Source organism: Sycon ciliatum, chromosome 1, assembly GCF_964019385.1.
Source record: "Sycon ciliatum chromosome 1, ocSycCili1.1, whole genome shotgun sequence".
Taxonomy (NCBI): Eukaryota; Metazoa; Porifera; class Calcarea; order Leucosolenida; family Sycettidae; genus Sycon; species Sycon ciliatum.
In genome coordinates, this window is record NC_088643.1 from 68,553,668 (window position 1) to 68,575,594 (window position 21,927).

Genomic DNA, 21,927 nt, shown 5'->3' on the forward strand with positions numbered 1-21,927 from the left:
AGTTGAGCAGCCAAGTAGGCTGCTTCTCTGCACATTCAGCCGGCTGAGTATAAAGATGGCGTGGAATACACTTGACAAAGCACTGAGTAGTACCCTCTCCACCATTGCGACCAGTAGACTGGCCCGTGGTGTTACGCGAGGTCTTCTTTCTCTGCCGCTGACTTTTCCCCGGGACGCTGGAGCTGCTTGCGCTATTCACAGGTAGGCGCGGCGGCGAGATCGAAGTGGTCAAGTTCTCTGTGGAGAGGGCGAGCGTTTTCACTGGTGGCCGAACCATACTGTCGGAATTGTCCGGCTCGAATGGCGACAAATCCCTCTGCTGTAATGGTGAGCTGACATGCGGTGTAAGTTGACCGCTTACTGTGCTGTCAGTGCCATCATCACTGTCCGGTAGAATCCGTGGTGTTAACTCGTCGGAATCTGCTTCCAGCGTTGCGGGAGAAGTTGCAGGCAGACCAGATGCAGGACGCTTCAGCGGCGTCCGTCCACTGCCAGGCACAGAGCAAGGTACAGAGCAACCCCACACATCGAGCTAGGTGCCAAACAACCACACATTTCCACCACACATGGATTACAATGTACTCAACGCTCAGCTCACACCGAATTCCTGCATGCATTTATTTACCACATGGGCGGCAATGGTTGGAGAAGACTTGATGTAATTAATTTGACAGTTAGCATCTGAATAGTTGGCTGGTGAGAGTTACACAAGCATTACACTGCTAAAGTAAGACTGCCCTCCCCCCCCCCCCCCCACACACACATTTCAACACAATTTCTGGGAGATTTCCATAACTAACTATAAATTTTACCATGGCACATGAATTGGTACATGTAGTTGGAATTCGAAGTACATGTACTTGATGTCACCGAGACTCACTATACAACGACCCATCACGGGGCTACTACATGGTACATTCAGTATACAGTTAGACATCGCTTATCACCCGCACACATCTGTTTTCCACAAAAAATCCGGATAGGTGAGGGAACCGGATAACCGAACACCGGTTATGTTGGATGCATCACGTATGCCCATCACGGGGCTACTACATGGTACATTCAGTATACAGTCAGACATCGCTTATCACCCGCACACATCTGTTTTCCACAAAAAATCCGGATAGGTGAGGGAACCGGATAACCGAACACCGGTTATGTTGGATGCATCACGTATGCTGTAAATCTGTAACCAGCCAATTTCTTCCGGATGTCGGGGGATCCGGATAAAAGAGGACCGGATAAGCGAGGTCTGACTGTACTGTACTGGCTTGGCTCTTATACAATGCAAGAGTAAATCGAGTACTACAGTTCACCGTAAACTCACACTTTCAAGTGAGTTCTACCGGGTAAAGGTGGTACATGCACCAGAAGGTTGCTGCTCCGAACATTAGGGGCTTGCATGTCCTGCCAACTGACTGACACTTGACTGACTAAAAACGAATGTACAAACTGGAAGGCAAGTGCCAACCTTCCACTAGGCACCCGTAATGTAACAAGCAACAGCAACTCACCGCACTAAAGCAACTTTTCTTGGTAGTTGGTATGCACCAGAGTGCGCAGCAACCTGGGAGCGGAAATCACCGATGGGTGAGGAGCTTGAGGAGTGGGCAGTGCTCTCGCCTCTGCTTACCTCCGCCCTCGCCACCTCCTCCTGCTCATCATCATCGTCATCAGAAACGCTTAACGTTGGTACAATACCTGGTACAGCAGCAGCAGCAACTACTGGTGATACGACACCCAAAACCGGTGGCTTATGGTTTCTAGCAGTGTCTTGTCTGCAATTACCTGATGTGCTGGACAATGCAGCAGCGCTTCGCTGAAGCTTCTGCCGACGTAACACTTTCGCGGCAGGTACTTTGGCCTGAGGCGCATCTGCTCCTGTCGGCGATTTCCCCATCCACCCAGTGGATAACGTTGAGGAATTGTGCGGAAGTCTGGACTCGGCCGCATTCACGATTGTATCTCGCTTGCTCATCTCCAGTGCTTGCTGTGACGGTTACCAGTGGGAGGGGAAAAAGTCAGTGAAGTGTGCAGCAGAGTAGAGAAGAAGAGAAGCAGGGTTAGATTTACGGACAACTGACTGCAGGCATGTTTTTCAACTGCACAGACAGGCGGACAGACAGACAGACTCAGACACACAGACACACAGATACACACACAGACACAGCTATGCTGAGCATATTTTGTAGATACAAGTATACAGTTAACCTGGTGAATAACAACCTCAGGTATACCAGCACCTGGTGAATAACAACCTCAGGCATAACAACACCTGGTCAATAACAACCTCAGGTATACCAGCACCTGGTGAATAACAACCTCAGGCATAACAGCACCTGGCGAATAACAACCTCAGGCATAACAGCACCTGGTGAATAACAACCTCAGGCATAACAGCACCTGGTGAATAACAACCTCAGGTATAACAACACCTGGTGAATAACAACCTCAGGCATAACGGCACCTGGTGAATAACAACCTCAGGTATAACAACACCTGGTGAATAACAACCTCAGGCATAACAACACCTGGTGAATAACAACCTCAGGTATAACAACACCTGGTGAATAACAACCTCAGGTATAACAACACCTGGTGAATAACAACCTCAAGTATAACAACACCTGGTGAATAACAACCTCAGGCATAACAACACCTGGTGAATAACAACCTCAGGCATAACAACACCTGGTGAATAACAACCTCAGGTATAACAACACCTGGTGAATAACAACCTCAGGTATAACAACACCTGGTGAATAACAACCTCAGGCATAACAACCCCTGGTGAATAACAACCTCAGGTATAACAGCACCTGGTCAATAACAACCTCAGGTATAACAGCACCTGGTGAATAACAACCTCAGGTATAACAACACCTGGTGAATAACAACCTCAGGCATAACAGCACCTGGTGAATAACAACCTCAGGTATAACAGCACCTGGTCAATAACAACCTCAGGTATAACAGCACCTGGTGAATAACAACCTCAGGTATAACAACACCTGGTGAATAACAACCTCAGGTATAACAACACCTGGTGAATAACAACCTCAGGCATAACAACCCCTGGTGAATAACAACCTCAGGTATAACAGCACCTGGTCAATAACAACCTCAGGTATAACAACACCTGGTGAATAACAACCTCAGGCATAACAACACCTGGTGAATAACAACCTCAGGTATAACAGCACCTGGTGAATAACAACCTCAGGTATAACAGCACCTGGTGAATAACAACCTCAGGTATAACAGCACCTGGTGAATAACAACCTCAGGTATAACAGCACCTGGTGAATAACAACCTCAGGTATAACAGCACCTGGTGAATAACAACCTCAGGTATAACAGCACCTGGTGAATAACAACCTCAGGTATAACAGCACCTGGTGAATAACAACCTCAGGTATAACAGCACCTGGTGAATAACAACCTCAGGTATAACAGCACCTGGTCAATAACAACCTCAGGTATAACAGCACCTGGTGAATAACAACCTCAGGTATAACAGCACCTGGTGAATAACAACCTCAGGTATAACAGCACCTGGTGAATAACAACCTCAGGCATAACAGCACCTGGTGAATAACAACCTCAGGCATAACAGCACCTGGTGAATAACAACCTCAGGCATAACAGCACCTGGTGAATAACAACCTCAGGCATAACAGCACCTGGTGAATAACAACCTCAGGTATAACAACACATGGCGAATAACGACACAATCTTCAGACTTAGTAGGGAGTTGTTATTGGCAAGGTTGACTGTTACGTATTGTGCTGAGTGCTGTTGCCGTACATGCTGGTGTGGCTATGTATGCAGTTCCAGCATCCAGTGTCTGTGCATCGTGTTTGTAATGCCGCAGATTTGCCACGGATGCTCGTGATGAGAGCACTCCTATGCGGCACGTTACGCAGTGCAAATGGGCCTTTCCGAGCTCACGTCGGTCCCAATCTGGCCGGGCGTAGGCCTATCGTGTTGCACAAGGGAGGACAACCATAACAGAATATACCAGTAATACAGCTATGGGCTAGCCATGTCGTAGTTACTGAATAGAGAGGTTCCGGGGTACGATTTTCCGTGCCAAAATCCGTATGGGCGCTACGGATTTTTTTCAGGGGTGCTTCATACGATTTTTCGGCACGGAGAATCCGTGTGGACTGGCTTTCATACGAACCATGTTTCGTATGGAGATTTTGCGTCATCGGGTGCAGAAAGATTTTTCGCGTACAAATTTGGCACGAGAAACATCGATTTTCCACGGGAAGTTTTGATTTCGGTACAAATTTTCAAAGTATAAAGGCATAGCGCGGGAATGTGACGTGTTTGCGATCGTAACCTAGGCAATGACGGCAAACACATAAGTTCCGTACTCCGGAACATTTCACTGCTCGAAAACGACGTATAAAAAATCCGTAGAGCCTCTACGGATTTTGGCACGAAAAATCGTACTCCGGAACCTCCCTATTACCTGCTGGCACCTGTCAACATTGGTGTGAACTAGAATTACCGGTAAGTATGTAGGTCCGTTGTTTCAAAAGTGCTTGGATATGTTTTCCTCCAACTAACTCGCTGATTTATAGTATTACATTGCATCGCTACACTGAACAGCACATTCACACTCTCACCTGAAGTTGAGACTCTTCGTCATCATTCTGACTGTCGGAATACGTCTTGCGACTGATATCCATAGCTCTCTGTAGTTAGAGAAGAGGCATGGACAAGAACAACAGCAACAACAAGAACAAGAACAACAGCAGCAGCAACGACAATAACAGCAACAGCAACAACAACAGCAACGAGTTAGAGCTAGAAATTTCCGAACAAGATAGACTTCCAGTTTTGAGAAGAACTTGTGTCGGACTCGGTAATCACATAATATTACTAGTACAGTTGTGGCAAGTGAAATCCGACAATTGCCATAGGGGACAGCGCCACAAATGGACACCCATGATGTAATGCACTGCACCTAATTTATACTATAGTATAGAGCCGTATGCATCCCAAACAGATCGAAAGGTCACAGCGTAGATACACACAGTTCAAAAACATGGTACACATACGGAGTATTGGTATCCAATCCCCATTCATTTTTGCCAGCACCTTTTAAACCTCGACTGTGATGAGTACGAGTTTTGTCATCAGACAGATGAAGTTGTATGAAACAAATGAACTGTACGTAAGCAGGGCTGCAGGGGCTGCAGACTTCATGGTGCAGTCCCTTATGCCAAGTGTCGGATTTCACTTGCCACAACTGTACATGTATATTAGTTTCTCTTCCACTCTGTCAAGCAGAAAAAACAGCTGTCTGGATGGACAGGCAATACTACAGTGCTCAGCTGCTCAATGAAATCCGGTCCCGTGAGTCAAGTTTGCGCCATGCACCAGTTCACAGCCCAGTCTTCGCAGGTCTAGGGCTGTGCAAATGCCCGGCGCGCACTTGAGTGACTCGACTGGATTTCATTGAGCAGCACTGTAGCATCAGTAGTGAAACAGACTTGTCCAGTTGTCCTTCGCCTGCTTTGGTGGTGATGTGCAAAAGCGGTGGGTCAGGCAAGAGTCCAGTGTGGAGGGTGGATGCGGTCAGGCAAGAGTCCAGTGTGGCGGGTGGATGCGGTCAGGCAAGAGTCCAGTGTGGAGGGTGGATGCGGTCAGGCAAGAGTCCAGTGTGGAGGGTGGATGCGGTCAGGCAAGAGTCCAGTGTGGAGGGTGGATGCGGTCAGGCAAGAGTCCAGTGTGGAGGGTGGATGCGGTCAGGCAAGAGTCCAGTGTTGAGGGTGGATGCGGTCAGGCAAGAGTCCAGTGTGGAGGGTGGATGTGGTTGGCTAAACATGCCCTACCTAATAAGAGGTAGACACCACAATGTATTTGTGTCACCAAGATCAGCAGAAGAGTGTGCTCAACGAATTTTATTTATTATTATTTATTCACTCAACATCTCCTGGGTCGTCGTAAGACTGCCAATATTTATGAGAAACCTACCAGCATCTGGCGACCAAGCTCAGGAAACAATACATGCCTGAGTAGTGACTGCTGAACATGCCAAACACATAGAGCGCTGAGCCTCTTCGCTAGCAGCACTGCACTGTGAAGAGCAACAGGAGTTGCACAATGCCATCCGCCTGACTAAGCTATACCGTAACGTTAGTATGCATACAGCATTACTCCGCAAAATGTCAGTCTTTTCGAGAAAAGATCAATTGCCAGCCTACACTCTGTGACAAGAAAATTCGCTTTAGGGACAGTGCATAGGGACAGTGCAACAGTGCTCTTAAAAGTAGCGCCGCAGCACCTTTTCCAAAGAAAAAACTTTAAAGTAAAGGACACGCACGCATGTGACTGCTGCCACAGAGCACAAGAAACCTACTTGCAGCTGAGCGTGCTCCTGATCCTCATCCTGAAAGTCGTACGGGTCAGCTAAAAAAAAAAAAAAACAGGTACAAAGTCAAAAATTGGCTCGAGTGCTGGTGGTGACAGTCAATCTTTCCTTCAACCATATCTCCTTTTCAAACTGATAAAAAGTATTTCACAACACGCACACACAGGTAATGGTAGATTCTGGTGGAATAGCTTATCTAGAATGCATAAAACATCGCCATTATCACTAGCAATCCAACCACTGATAGCAAACAACCAGGACATACAGCAAATAGCAAGAGGAAGTTTGGCTATGGCAACAGCAGCAAGGCGACCACTATCAACACCGATGGAAATGCTGGTACAGTGAACAGGGGTGTCACGGGGCAGTGGGGAATGGTACGACCGGGGGTTCAGGGTTCCCCGGGGGGAAATCGGATTTTATGCCAACAGGGCACGTTTTAGCGCTCTACAGGCGTTCTGGTTGGACTATCCTAGGCTAAAAGTGGTACAGTGGAGATTGGATGTAACGACACTCATTCGGGAGAAAGCAAAATGTCGCTATATTCGATCTGTCACTAAACCCGATCTTCACATTTAGTATGCAATATGTATATCAAAATGACAGAAATGTATTGTAGATATACATGTACATGTACATGTGGATAACAGATATGTATGTACATATGTCTTGCATGCATTGTTCAAGGGCGGTAAAGTCACCCTACACCGCCTGCACTGCGGCTACAACGTGCAATATAAAGCACACAGTGACCTGGAGGTCCGGGCACGTGGCACAGCCATGTACCATGCTCCAGACATGCCACGCGCCAGTCTGCCTGATACAAGAGGAAAGTCGTTATATCCGATGTATTTTCACTGTTTTTCAGGTCTTCGGGCACCAACAAAGTGTCAGTAAATTCGATCTGTCGTTATTTTTGAGGTCGTTATACCCGATCTATAAGGTACAGAAAGGACTTGCTAAACGACTTGGGCAACAGAATTGTGTCGCTAAACTCGATTTGTCGTTATACCCAAGGTCGTTATATCCAATCTCCACTGTACGACCATGGTCATACTACTGATTGTACCGTGTGTGTGTGTGTGTGTGTGACGCCCCTGAGTGAAGTTCAGTACTGTATATTCGAGGTAAAATGACTGGCATGGCATGGTATTTAATGTAGGGTGCTTCGAGATAGAAATAATTAATCGGAGAGCCTGACCACCATGGTACTAAGAGCCACAGACATCAAGACAGCCCGATGTACTGGTACCGAGAGTGATCCAACTATGACTCATACAGGGCTAGCCATTTACCGGTACATGCACACATTTGTCGCCAACCACCACACCATAATTGCGCTCTCCAGCCGACCTCGACACGTTGCCACAGCACACCACCAGCAAAGAGACACATCCGCTGGTACTGAATTCCTTCATACAGCTGTTTTCGAGTACAAAACTCTCGTCAGTGAAGGTAGATATTGTAGAATGTACAATATGTACAGGGCCGAATGTTGCTAGAGAACCCCTTTTATAATTATAGCATGCACACATTATCAAAAGAATTGCATGCACAGATTTCTCACCGCGAATGTCATCGTCACTGACGACCACCTCCTCCTGTGGAAGCACACAAGAGCAAAGTACATACACATTGTCCCAAAAGTCACATGCCACAACCTGCAGCTAGTACTGCACACACACTTACCCCCCCCCCCCCCCCCCCCCACAGTATCAGTACCCTACTCTGGGGCGTAGGAGGGGTTTTGGAAGTGGTACGACCGAAGGTCGGCGCGGCCGAAGGTCGGCGCGGCCGAAGGCCGTGTTGGACGGGGGGGGGGGTGGTCGGGGGGACCTCCCCCGGGAAAATTTTGCAAAAAAGACACAAAATCCTGCGTTCTGGGAACTTCTGGCACACTGACTGTGCTGTGCAGTGAAGTCGAGTACAGTACTCAGTACGACTGCAGGTGCATGGCAGATAGACGAGTACGAGTCTAGAAAAAGGTCAAAGTCTGATGCGCATATGCATATGCATCGATGGATCCTGATTTTTTTATTACGATTTTGCACGTTCCGGACGGACCACACTTTTCGAAAGTGGTACGGCCATGGTCGTACCAGTCGTAGCGGGTGCTACGCCCCTGCTACTACAGTGGAGATTGGATATAACGACACTCTTTCGGGAGAAAGCAAAATGTCGCTATATTCGATCTGTCACTGAACCCGATCTTCACATTTAGTATGCAATAGTATGCAATATGTATATCAAAATGACAGAAATGTATTGTAGATATACATGATTGTACATGTACATGATTATGTACATGTGGATAACAGATGTGTATGATTGTACAGTCATGTGTCTTGCATGCATTGTTCAAGGTAAAGTCATCCCGCACCGCTGCACTGCGGCTACAACGTGCCATGTAAAGCACACATGAGTGACCCGGAGGTCCGGGCACGTGGCACAGCCATAATAATACCATGTTCCAGACATGCCAGCCTGCCTGATACAAGAGGAAAGTCGTTATATCCGATGTATTTTCACTGTTTTTCAGGTCTTCGGGCGCCAACAAAGTGTCAGTAAATTCGATCTGTCGTTATTTTCGAGGTCGTTATACCCGATCTATAATGTACAGAAAGGACTTGCTAAACGACTTGGGCAACTGAATTGTGTTGCTAAACTCGATTTATCGTTATACCCAAGGTCGTTATATCCAATCTCCACTGTACCTTGAGTGCAACACTAAACTGGCCATGCAGTGGAAAACTATGGACCAAAATAAAATAGCATTAACATTAATACTGGCTCAGCGGAGTCAGCCCCTTACAAACTTCAGAAAAAATGTCCGGAAATGACAAAAAAACAGAAAAACAAAAAAACATAGCTGAGCTTGCAGGAGTACCGCCCAGTAAGCACGAGCATTCACAGCCACTAGTGCGAGTGTGATGCATGCTACCGTGTATCACCTGCTAATGATGTTCACATTGTGATGATGTAGAAAGTAGACAGGTCACTAACACCTGTTCAATCTAATATCTGTTGCTACGGAAACAAGTGAGTAGCACCAAAGTAACTAGTCTTATATTTATGGGTTTGAAAAATGATACATTTTAATTTATAGTAAAGAAAAAAAGGACCGAGAAACTACAAGTTACACTATAATGTCCACTAACACCACCAGTTACTAAACAATCAGCTCATGCGATAACATTGCACGACACTGACCGATGGTACTGATGTTCTACAACTAACTGGCTAACAGCTCTAGCACACCTTGGATGCGCACTCCAACAGCCTTCCAACTTGGAAGGTTCTAAGTTTAATATAGAAATAACATAATAACATACATTTTAATCCTATTTTTTACTTTATTTCAGTGGAAAATAGCTGCGCCAACGATGCATTTGGATATCGCACACTGCCCAATGCTTGCGTCACTAAGTTTTTCACAATTTCCCGTAACCAGAGAGTTTCGGATGGCAAATGTTCGCGGAGCACTTTGGCCACATACATTTATACCCACTGTTGAAGTTTGACTTCACGCTGGTTAATATTTGCATCATGCTCTGTTCGATAAAATAGCGAACATGAATGCGTCGCAAACCATAACCAGTATACGTTTGCCAAAAAGTATTGCGTCCAGGGAAAATCGTCAACATCAAGGGAGCCGGGGCGTATTGTCAAGGGACCTCAAGCCTCCGGGTTGCTATGTAGCCGTAGTAATGCACATATAGGCGCATGTGCCTGTATTCGGATATAAGCGCACTTCTCACTTATAAGCGCATGCGTTTATAGGCGAAGCACTACCAATGGATGCAGCTAATGGGGTCGTTTTCGGCACTTGTGCCAGTGGTTGTGAGACTTGCCCACTCACCCCCACCGTTAGGCGCTGCATCTGCCGCTAGGGTTTATCGGGTGTTAGCGGCCGTCGTGAGTTCCCTTCGGGAACGGATACGATAATTTACTTCTTTTTTTTACTACCAAAATTATCATTTTGACACAATCACGGATAAAAGTCTGCAAACAGCATACAGGAATCATGAAACTGACACTACAAGACCTAATCAAACACAAAGATCTGGCAAACGAACTCTGACCGCGCATGCGCGTTTAGGTGAAAAAAATTCATTTTTGAAAATTGGATTCGTAGCAAAACTTCACTTATAAGCGCATGTGCTTATATGTGCGTTATTACGGTAGTAAAGATGAACACACATTGTATACCAGACCTACAGAAAGCTTTTCCTGGCCTATACAGTCATGTAATTATAATTTCAACAACAAAAAAGAGAGAAAAAAGTGCTGCACATGCACAGCCAACTCCCCTTTCTCCTGAACATTGACTGTATGAACAGTTCGACCCAGCAACTGTGCATATACGGAGAAATCCCATTTCCGTCAACTCATCAATCAAAATTATAATTTGAGACGAAAGAACAAAGTATTTTCCAATTTTCACTCCAGTCACCTGATAGCTCTTTGGTGGTAGTCGCCGCGATGGCCTGCCCCGATATCCATCCATCTCAGATGAATTGATACTAGAAACTGACTGAAGCTCCTTCTGCTGATTCGCAAGAAATTAAATTTGACTTCTGGCTGACATGTGTGCCAATGAGAAAACTACTGCCTGGCTAAATGGCAACAAGACTGCAGGTGTCTGCTGCCTTTCCTGTTTGTTGGATGAGTGTGCTTTGAATGTCTGTTTATATCTGCCGCGCCGCCGGGAAGGCGTCAAGCTCACGAGTCGACGTCACATGTACCTGTGAGTGTGAGGCTGTGTAGTGTGTACATGGTGTACACAGTCCGTGCGCCAAGGCCCTTGAGAGACCGATTTTCATTTTCTCGCGGGAATCGTAGCCTCCAAGGCGCCGCACCTGCGGGCTTGTTTTCTGTTGATTTCGCCTATCTCCGAATGGTGAATATTTCAATGAAATTTGCTGCTTAGAGCCCTTCTAGTCTCGTCAGGAGACCTTTCCTACACTGGAGAGATGGCTCGGAGTGATGTAGACACCTATGGCCGTACCCTGGAAAATTATTTTGGAGCTTGCAGTTCGTGAGCAGCCACCAAGGACGAATGTCTCATTTTTGTAATTGCTGAAACGAGGAATATGGTCACCAATTTCACACCAGGTAAGGCATTTACCCATCGCGGACACTAAAGCCGCTTTGTGGGGTGATAGACCAAAGCTTTATCTTTCGAATGCACGAGAAATTAGAGTGATACCTATGTGCCCCACAATTGCACCCGAAATAAACCACGCACAGGCAATATTGTGATTTTGTGAGAAGAGACAATTGAGCATGCTCTAAATCGTCATGACCTGTTGTGTTACTTTTCAAACACCACTCCAAGTGAGCATCTACCAATCCTTTATCAATTTTACAGGGACACTTGAGCTTAGGGGATAGAGGTGGGATATTTCACCAGCTGAAGTACTAGATTTTTTTTCTGAATTTGTTGACTACTAGGTTGCATAGTGTAAATATGTCAGTATTATGTGCATTATTGTGGTGAAATTCTGAGCATCTAATTATAATAGGCACAACAGCACTGGTGCATGCCCTCTCCTAGATCCTTCTCTCTGACTTATTAATTTTCTTGCATTGCACGACTCAAATTCGTCGAATGAAATGAAGGAGTAAATTTGTTGCTGCCAATTAACTGCATCAATTAACTGCATCAGTTCTGTTTTCCTCTGCTGTTCTTCTTTCAGTGTGGTGACTTCTGATCCATGAGGCGATGGCATGAAGTCAATAGTTTGCAGTATGTGCAATATGCGGCAGTCTCTCTGTCAATGGACCTGTGACAGCTGAAGCCCAGATGTTGCAGTTTGATGTCTATGGCCAGCAGCAATCTAATGTTGTTGCACCTTTCCTTCCACACACAGCAATGCGGAATATGTCATGGACAGACATTGCTAAACTGCCTCTTTCGAAGAAGAATCGCAATTCTTGTCTGCCAATAAACAACAGACTAGCCAGCTATAATTACAATTTGGAGGTCGGAGACGCGATCCCGTGAACGTATTGCGCCAACTGCAATGAAGAAGGCCTTAGTGATCTGGATTTATTACCATTCTCGTGTGGATAACTATGGCGTTGTGATCCAAGTCATGCAGACTATAAAATGCCTTAGACGTGAGATAGTGAAGGCATTGCCGACAGCAAGCCAACAGTGGATATGAACCACGCCACCAGCATCATTCTGCACACCAGGAGAATCCAATACATATAGCTGCCAACTCTGATGGTATAGACCCGATAACTTGTTTTCTTACTCTAAGATTGGTATACAATTATACATGTACTAGTGCAATCTCTATCCATATGCGTAATGCACTGTATTTGTTTCCGGTGACTGGAGGTAGTTTATCATAGCACTGTTTTATGTCCTGGTTTTGTTGAAGATAAGCATTATCCACTTAACTTGCTAGGTACCGTATCAGTCAGCTCTTTTAGCATTTGGCTTTGTGTCAGGGGTGGTTGGCGGTGTCGCGGGTCATTCCACAGTCCGCAAAGTTGACGTTCTCGGCAACGGAGCGACCCAGTAGGCAATTGATCACCGATAAATATACTGTCATTGGTATCACGGTGCACCACAATGGCATATGGTGTGAATATCATTATGTTATTCTGCAGCGAGTCCTTGTCGTGTAGCTTGCGAAAGTTATTGCATACTGTCATTACGTGGATAATGCATAGTACTGTCTGTACACTCAAGTAACTTTCAAGTCTAGTCCATTTTTGGAAATATGGGCTGGACACTAACGAGGGCCTGGTGACGTGTTCATAGGGCTGAGTTATGCCAAATGGTGCCATTGGCTGGGAGTGAAAGCCTTGCCCCACGCCTGCACCCTAAAAAATGTTTCGAAAATACTCAAATTCGACGACGGCTGAGAATCTAGGAAGATGCCGGACCACAGCGAAACAAGTCATCTGGCTGAAAAACGGAATACACCATTACGTTGCCACGGCTAAGCGCAATTTTTAGGCTCACCACACAGGTAGCGAAATGCCAAAACAAACGAGCCATAGACACAAAACCATTTTCCAAAATTGTCCACCATTGAGAATGCGACTCAAAAAGTACCCGCAAACTGCCCAGTGCGGAAAATGAAAAGTCAACTTTTAGACGACTTTTTTGAATCTGGCGCACGGACTGTACAGCTACAGCCAGCCTTCGCACATCTTCAAATTTTCAATGCACTGAATTATTTTCAGCTGGAAAGAATTGGGGTTGCTTGAGACGAGATTGTTTTCGATGGGGAGAACAACATGTTAGCCTTGTAATAATAGTGTACCAGAGTCTAAGAAGAATTCTGTATGTTTCGTTCGCCTCGCCTCCTGTCCACTGCCCGGCTGTGCAGGAGCGGTCAGCATCCTGTACGTACTTTAGTATCTTGATCCCCTTCTCTGGGTTTGAAAAACGTAAACGTTTGTTCTATGTACATCTGCACTTCTCGTTCTCCCTATTGACTTCGTGCAGGCCGGACCGGGACGATTTCAAGCATGTCGAAGACAGTCAGGGTACGACATAGTGATAGAAACTACGAACCCTGGTATTTGATAATGATGATATTGAGGGTGCTGGCAGTTGATCCATAATTATTCACAAGATCTTTAAACTTCAGTTACTGTGTGCTTGCAAGTACATAGTGTGCAGTAGGCCTAATGTGCAGTTAATGATATTGGATCGTGTGCTTGCATTTGGAAAGCACGTGGATACTGTATAATAGAGAGAGGTTAGGCTGCACGTTGTGTTGACGTGACGCAAAAGGTCCGCTCGCGTTATTTGGCTCGTGTGTTGGAAAACAACTCGGGAGAGCTGCATCTCACGTTGAAATTTGGCGTATTACGCCAAATTTCGACCCATTTGACATGAAATTGTGCATCACGTGAAAAATCAACGTGCGCAGCTTAACCTCTCTACTGCGAACTGATGAAGTTGAAGTCTCTCTTGTGGTACGGGAAACTTCATTAACCTTCTTCTATTCACTGTCAGAATGTGAATGAACGCCGTCAAGTGGTCTGGCTGCTGAAGCTTTCCGCTTATTTTGTGGTTCATGCATTTGTTGTGTCGATGCACAGCCAACCTAATTACGGACCATCTGGAGATAGTGAACTCCGGTATTCTCGGTACGTACGTGTGCAGACTACTCCAGCTATACTGTATTTGTCAGTGTGTCGTGCACCCACACACACACACATCATATTTTGGAACATACAAGATGCATTGGGCAAATACATTCTCATACTACAGTGCTGCTCAATGAAATCCAATCGATGCACTCATGTACGCGCCGGGCGTTGCGCAGCCCTAGACCTGCGAACACTGGGCTTACAGTCCATTCATAAAAAAATGGGTCCTGGCTCTGGCGAGCTCCCGTATTTGGCGATTTTTCGTGATTTCATCGTACACAGTGCAGTGCTGCGAACTTTGAAATTTGAAAAAGGGTCCAAAAAGGGTGCCTGAACTGGGGTTCGAACCGCAGAATGCACTGTTGCAGGCGGGGTCAAACGGCCTGGATTTTGATGGTTTTTCCCAATTCAGTGCTTTTGGGGCAAAACCTGGCCGAAATCCTATTCTTGCTATGGCTTGCTTTTTGGACAAAAAAACTTCAGAAACATAATTGGAAGAGGATTCCATATGGGATTGCAGAAAAAAATTCTAAAAAAACTCAACGTTTGACCCATTTATGGCCAAAAGCTAGAAGTTCATTTTTTTCTGAATGGACTGTAGACATGGTGCAAGGCGCAAACTTGAGTGTCGCGACTGGATTTCATTGAACAGGACTGTAGTAATCAAAGTGTAGTGCACACCTGGGATTTCCTGCCTAAGATATTGCGTACGTAGTGTATCATGCAGGTGCGTCGGAACCGGTGCGGCAGGTGCGGCTTTATTTGAAGCAAAAGAACACGAGCTATTCGGGCCCAATTTTCCAAAAAATATTCCCGGGGAATCCCCTACCTCTTCATGGCCGCACCAATGTCGAATAACCTTCCGACGCCCCTGGCATCCACAATGAGCATCCACAAGTCTTCACATCGCACACACATCTTTGCATTTTTATCATTCATCAACTGCTTCTTACATGTCCTGGCAGTAACATTGTCTATTCGATTTTGGTAAAGATAGCAAGGTTTGTGGATTTAAGTAAATGCTCTTGCATCCACGTTTTGAAGCTACTTGACTGCGCTGATGCGTGCTTGCTTGTGGTCTGCTTTGCGTATGTCGTTTCTAACAGGTCTGCGGCCGTGGGTCTGATTTCTGCTACTTCCGCTGCGAGTCTGCTGGGGGTCCTCTGCTTGGCAAAGTGGTCGCCAAAGTTTCGGAAATGGTGTGAAGACACAGTTCCGGGCAGCAAATCCTTATTCAGTACAGCATTGAAAGACCGTTCGAAGAAGGAAATTTCTCGCAGCAATGCAGCGCCCAAGGTAGGGTTACCAGTAACACAAAGGAAAAAAAACCCATAGTTTGAGCTATATTCTAAGCACTTATGTGTGTACAGGTAGTTGTACCGTAAAGTACCGTTGATCTGCCCCCCCCCCCCCCCACGCCATGTCGCTTCCCAGCTGGTTTTTCGGCAGGGGGCGGGAATTAGATCAAGGCTGTCAAGTGCAGTACGATGTACAACAACTTGGAGGATCAGGCTCGATGTGCTAAATTGTGCACATTTTCATCCTGGATTGGCACATATTGTGTACAGCAGTACAAGCGTCGGTTCAACATCGTATTTCGTTGTATACGACGAGATCGCTTCACAGGTAGAAAATCGACAGGAGGCGGGAATTAGAGAGGGGGCGGATCAACGGTACTTTACGGTACTTCATTGGGTAGCTACTGTAAATGCTAACCTGTCTGACCAAATGTCGGGCATTTCTAGTATTATTTTTAAAAACGTCTCTATTTTATGGTTGAGTTTCGATATATTCTTTTTATCATCATTTTATGTGACCTGTGTGTGTGTGTTTGTGTGTGCGTGTCTGTGTGTGTGTGTGTGTGTGTGTGTGTGTGTGTGTGTGTGTATGTATATGTGTGTGTGTGTATATATGTGTGTATTCTTGTACTTAACCGTAGAAGCCAGCTGGTGCTTTGTCGGGCAGTGCATCGTCTGCAGCAGGAAGTGCTGGTAGCCTTAGCGCCGCTGGGTCTGACAGTGCATCGCAGAATCCTGTGAATGCTGGCACTGGAGATGGCCCTAGCAGCAGCAGCAGCAGTGAAATAGAGGACAGTGCTCTACTTGCACAGCGTATTAAAGAGCAGGATGAACTCGAGGAGGCCCTGCGCATTGCTGTGCTAGAAGAAGAGCGCCGTGTACAGGAAGCTGCCCGTTTGGAAGCCGAACACGAGGGCCAGAGGCAACGAATCGAACAGGAGGCACATCAGCTTCTTGAACAGTCTGTCAAGGAAGCTGAGGAGCGGATACGTGCTGAGGAGGCTGGCCGTGCGCAGGCTCTGCAGGAACTTGCTCAACAAGAGAAGGACGCAGCTCAGTCTGTGACACGCAGCTTGGACACATCTCTCCAGGAGATCCTGTCCTCCGTTGGTGATGCCAGCAAAGCAATGTACTCGCTCGCCAAGGCAATTCGTGAACATTCTCTGTCCGTATACAAAGTGATAGAGTTGCGTGCAGCCCACCGCGATGCTGAAGCCGCGACAGCGGAGGCTGAAGTGCGGGATGCAATTGCATCTGTTCAGGCCGCCCAGCTGCAGGTGGATCACTGCTCCACTACGGTCGATGGTGCCGTGTCAGACTTTGATTCGTTCTGCCGCGTGGCCTGGAAAGGTGACGATGGGAAGAATGCATCTGCGCTGGCTGACGTTGCCAACCAAGCTCTCAAGCAGTTGCACGATACCGCCGAGGAAGTGGCCATGTGCCGTGCTGATCAAAGTGTCATGATGCAGTTTGGTGACCGCATGGCACAGCAGTGTGAATTCTACAATAAGGAGATGGAGCGACTAAATGATATACGCTATTCATCTAGTGGTAAGTGTTGCACTGGCAAGCTGCTCTCTATATACAGACTGTACTTGTTTTCTATGAGAGGGAAGTGTCCTGTTTATGCATACTCTTCAGTGGGCATGTATAGGTTGAAAAATGGTTAATGCGGCTTAGTAGACTCGAACGAAGATTAACTCCCAATCTGCTCAAGAAATTTCTCTATTGACTCAAATTGCTGTGGCGGGATATTCACCACTCCATAATAAACACACTTTAAGACTGCAAGGCTTGTAAAGTGTGTCAAGGGTTCAACCTTCAGCTTGTCAAGGATAAACACAAATGGAGAATTTCGGCTTGAACCTGCCGAGAGCATAGCAGATCTACTTCAGGAGAATGTTCTCTTGGTTTCAGGTGTGCGTGACTCATTGGCAGATTCTGATTCCACTTGGTAAAACGTGTGGCCGAGCTGGCAGTATGCCTGCACCCTGCTGTGCACCCCCTTCCCCGGCATGTTTAGAAGTACATTGTTTACGTGTGCTGTGCCTAATCCTGCTGCTGCTGCTGCTCTTGTTGCTGCTGCTGCTGCGGTTTAGAAATGTCAGCTGGCGATGCATTGTCGGCTGCACAGTCAGTATTCAACTCCGACATCCAGTCACTGCTATCATTTGCTCAGCAGCGTGTTGAGTCCATGCAAGATAGCCTGGCCAGTGGCCAGCAGCAGGACGCCGAAGCTGTCTCCTCACTGCTGCTACAACAGCGCCAAGAGGATATGCAGGTGGCTCAGTTGAAACTTGACCATCTGCGTGAGCAGCTTGCGCGGGAGCATCAAGAGGATCTGCAGCAGCAGGTATGACATTTGTGTGTGCGAGGTGTGGTGCGAGTGTACGCATCACACTGGGCGAACAATAAAAATTAACAGTCTTTGGTCCATCAATTTTGGGGAATGTGTCTTCCGCCAAGTATCGCCAGAGTGCCCAGGCTCTTCGATCCCTTTCGGTGGTGTGATCACAGTGTTGGTACTGGTGAGAGATCTCTCTACACTGCTGTACAACATGAGTCCAAGTCAAGTCACGTGTACATGCATGCATGCTGTGACCGTACTCTTGGGCTCGACTCTCTACCTTGACTTTTTATAGGTATAAAAAAAGGTGTGACGTGCACTTGCAAAACGTTCCTACACCGTGGTATGCTATCGCAGATCATGTGGTATTGCAGACAGCAATGAAGCTGGCCGCTTGGGAAGAGAGACTGGCGGGATGCTACGCTACCCGTGTTGAGAAGCTTGTGATACGATATTGCTGCTTGTGCTAGCCAAGCTTTGCTTCGTGTTATCTCACTCATTATCAAGTTCCGGCTTGGTGGTTGGCTTGTGTTGAACACGTGTTTATCTCAGACTCTCTTTCTTCTTGCGTGTCTGTGTGGTTGTGTGCAGGAGGTGCAACTCAAGGTTGATATCGAGAGCGAGGTGACCAGGCAACTGCAACGCCAAGCTGCTGCGCATACAGACCACCTTCGGCAGGCGCTGGAGCGGCAGGCCAACGAGATCGGTCAGAAGTACAGGACTCTCGTCGAGAATGCCCTCAAGGATCAAACTGATGAATACCAGCAGACCTATCACCGGCTTGCAGGCAGCATGAAGGTAAGTTACAGTGGTGTGTCTGTCATCTACCTGATGAGTTCTGTGCATTTGGGCAGGAGAACAGGGACCGTGGCGTTGTCCTACTTGTCTTTAGTTACCATGAGGGTCGGATAAGCAACATGTGGCTTTTCGAATTCCGAGTTCACGTAGCACTAGAACTGTTGTAGGGAGGGATGGTGTTGAATCGTCGTGTTGGTGCTCCTCAGGCTACCTTTTCTCATAATAGCAGCCAGAACCTACATTCATTGAGTCTTGTTTCTGCACTTTAGTACAGTCGCATGCGGCCAATTGAACTGAACGAAATAGGATACTGCGCTAGAGTGGATATTGTTCTAGCGCTTTATGGTTTGCATCAGTTGGGGAGCTATAGATCCCGATGAAGAGCAGTCCAGTCTTGTCAAGCTGAACAGGTGTTCATGTATTGGTTGACAGGTTCAAAGGTTTCTCGTGGTATACTAGTACATGCACATGTAGAGTGATTGCAAAACAGTCATGTAGTAGATCAGCGTGCAGCCCCCCCACCCCCCCCCCCCCCCACACACACACACACCACATCGCCCTTCTTTGATTTTTGCCTTAGCTGACCACCTGCTATTTGAAGAGCATGCTGGTGCATCGTGAAACCTGGTGTGTTTTGCGTGCGCATTTCCGCAGAGAGTTTGGAAAAGTGAGAATAGTGTGGTATATTCAGCTGATATCGTACCATGCATGAGGCAATTGGTTCGCGCGATCAATGGTTTTTGGATGAGCGAAATAACCGATACCCGGCTGTACCTCAGAACAAAGAATAACTGGATATGAATGATGTGCACAGCGATGCTTGATTGTAAATAAAGAAAATACCACCAAAATGTAACTCATTGTCCTGGTGATTGCACATGAGTATGAAACTCTGTGTTGCAACTACCGTATTTTCCGGAGTATAGTGCGCACTTTAGATGTGCTATTTTAGGCCCTAAATCGCAGGTGCGCACTATGCTCCGAATATGAAATGCATGTACTTCAATGAAGTACATGCACCGCACCGCGACTGAAGATGGGGGGGGGGGGGGTGGGTGCGCGTTATACAAAGGTGCGCACTATACTCTGGAAAATACGGTATTTCCGAATGGTCTTTCATCTTCTACAGTGTATGTGTAATATTTGAATAATCACGTTTGTATCCTGGTCGTGACAGTCAATTTTTTTCTTCAGACTTCCCGCTTGCATCTTTCCCTCAAACCAGTGACTGATCACGTGTGGGTGACTATTTGCTTGCAGGGTCTCGAAGCTGCTGCCAGTGATGCAGTGTCGCACATCCAGCAGGGCATGCGTGATGTGGACCTGTGCAAGGCCAGCAGTGCGTTGCTGGTGGCAGTCGACCATGCTGCTAGCGATCGCCAGCCGTTGCGAGCTGTAGTCGAGCGCCTGCGTGGTGCTGCCGGCGATGATGCTCTGATTGAAACCGCCCTGGCCAGCATACCCGAGGAAGCGCTACGCAAGGGCGTGCAGTCAAAGGCGACACTGAAGACACGCTTCGGTACCGTGAAGAACGCCTGTTCTCGGGTGGCATTCGTGGAAGAGAAGACTGATGGCAATGCCGGCATTTTGACCTACACAGTTGCAGGCATGTTCTCCTACCTGTATTGGCCAAGCAGCAACCCAACAGCCGTCGACAAGGCAGTGGATTCATCGCAACTCGACACCGACCAGGTCCTTCAGTTAGCTGAAGAGTGCCTGCAAGATAACAAGCTGGACGACGCTGTCCGACTGGTTAACCAGCTCGGCGGTCAGGCCCGTGTGCTGGCTCAGAGCTGGCTCAATGATGCGCGCCTCTTCCTCAGTACGCAGCAGGCTGCGCAGGTCGTTGGGTCGTGCGCCCTGCTTCGCCTGAACTCCGATCTCGTGCACCAAAGTCCATCTGCTGACGCAGCATCGCAACGTGAGGACTGAGACGTTGCATGACTGACGAGGCGTGTCCATACCTATGACCGCTTGCCATTCGTGTATTACTGATACCGCATAACTACCATTTCTGTAGCTTCTCCTGCTGCTGTACATACGTCTTACGTGTCATAATCATGATGTGCTGCATGTATTTGATTTTTTGAATATTTTTTTGAATACTGATCTAATTTAGCGAGATCTGTTGTTTAGTTTAGTTTTGTTGAGTTGGAATTCGCCACGAGTGTGCCTTTCAACAAGTATTGAGGTATGTGTAAGTCAAACTAACGTGTTACTTTAAGATGCCAGTCAGAGCTGTTCTTGATGGCATGATAAGCGATGATGATACTGTTGACTGTTGTCACTTGTGCATGGCCACACATCATGTCTCTCTTTTTTCTGAGCTCAGTTTCCACTGAATTCGTAGGCAATGCGGACACTGTACATACTTGTACATGTATATGTATAAATCATAATTATCGCTTCTTCTTTTAGTAAAAAAATTCTCCCGTATTTCACATTTGGCTGATTTTGTTGCTGCTGCTATTGCTGTCGTAACCGCCGCCATGTTCTGGATATCACAATATTCATGTTCTTGCATTTTTGCAAGCTCTTCATTATACTTTAAAGTACACATTATGAACTATAGTTGTACTTCACAATAGTCTCCTTGCATTTAGGCACAGTCGCCACTGCACTGATGCTCATGAGGGAGCGTGACATAAAATAGTTATCACACAATTTACACAGTACTAGAGAAGACGGTGATGCGTTGAGATGATGTTTCTGTGCGCGTTTGATACTTGGGCAAGTTGGCTAGCCGCACACCATGGTACAGACCAGGGAGTATTGTGCTACTCCCAGGTACAGGCACTTGCATCAGAGGGCTTTTTCAAGAAGTGTTTCGGCCTTTGGTAGAGAACGGCATCATGTGGGATTGTTCGCGTTCATGACTTCCTGTATGGGCAACCAGGAAGTCGTAAACTCCCTGATTCACACACAAGCATAACCTTGATTGCGATATTCCGCTATCCGGTAACCGTGCTATT

General features: G+C 46.8%; 2 protein-coding genes and 1 long non-coding RNA gene across 6 annotated transcripts in view; 2 read left to right on the top strand and 1 right to left on the bottom strand.

The window, feature by feature from the left end:
• LOC135805096 (mucin-5AC-like) overlaps positions 1-11,046 on the bottom strand; it is a 31,611-nt gene extending 20,565 nt beyond the window's left edge. For all 4 annotated transcript variants that reach the window (XR_010551118.1, XR_010551117.1, XM_065319091.1 and 1 more), the window contains exons 1-6: positions 10,842-11,046; positions 7,956-7,989; positions 6,377-6,426; positions 4,638-4,706; positions 1,515-1,990; positions 1-488 (exon numbers count right to left, since the gene is read on the bottom strand). The exon at positions 1-488 is cut by the window's left edge and continues 7 nt beyond it. Coding sequence is in view for 2 of the 4 variants with exons in the window: in XM_065319091.1 (XP_065175163.1) it covers positions 1-488; positions 1,515-1,990; positions 4,638-4,706; positions 6,377-6,426; positions 7,956-7,989; positions 10,842-10,895 (1,171 nt within the window). In the remaining 2 variants the exon portion in view is untranslated. The remainder of the gene's footprint in view (positions 489-1,514; positions 1,991-4,637; positions 4,707-6,376; positions 6,427-7,955; positions 7,990-10,841) is intronic.
• A 131-nt stretch (positions 11,047-11,177) lies between these two features.
• Positions 11,178-13,012, top strand: LOC135807078 (uncharacterized). Its single transcript, XR_010551441.1, has 2 exons — positions 11,178-11,503; positions 12,088-13,012. It is a non-coding gene; the product is annotated as an uncharacterized LOC135807078 (long non-coding RNA).
• Positions 13,013-13,566: 554 nt separating this feature from the next.
• Positions 13,567-21,659, top strand: LOC135805097 (MICOS complex subunit Mic60-like). The gene is made up of 8 exons (XM_065319092.1): positions 13,567-13,756; positions 13,860-13,900; positions 14,462-14,509; positions 15,619-15,808; positions 16,452-17,361; positions 17,910-18,163; positions 18,749-18,955; positions 20,216-21,659. The coding sequence occupies exons 1-8, from the start codon at positions 13,697-13,699 to the stop codon at positions 20,885-20,887; spliced, it is 2,382 nt and encodes a 793-aa protein (XP_065175164.1). The 5' UTR covers positions 13,567-13,696; the 3' UTR covers positions 20,888-21,659.
• Positions 21,660-21,927: the final 268 nt, after the last annotated feature.

Excerpts from the sequence above, each read along its gene's own strand:
- LOC135805097 (XM_065319092.1), top strand. The coding sequence starts at position 13,697 with ATGTTTCGTTCGCCTCGCCTCCTGTCCACTGCCCGGCTGTGCAGGAGC. Across the intron at positions 13,757-13,859 it reads GCAGGAGCGGTCAGCATCCT|GCCGGACCGGGACGATTTCA; the intron begins GTACGTACTTTA and ends GACTTCGTGCAG. Across the intron at positions 18,164-18,748 it reads AAGAGGATCTGCAGCAGCAG|GAGGTGCAACTCAAGGTTGA; the intron begins GTATGACATTTG and ends GGTTGTGTGCAG.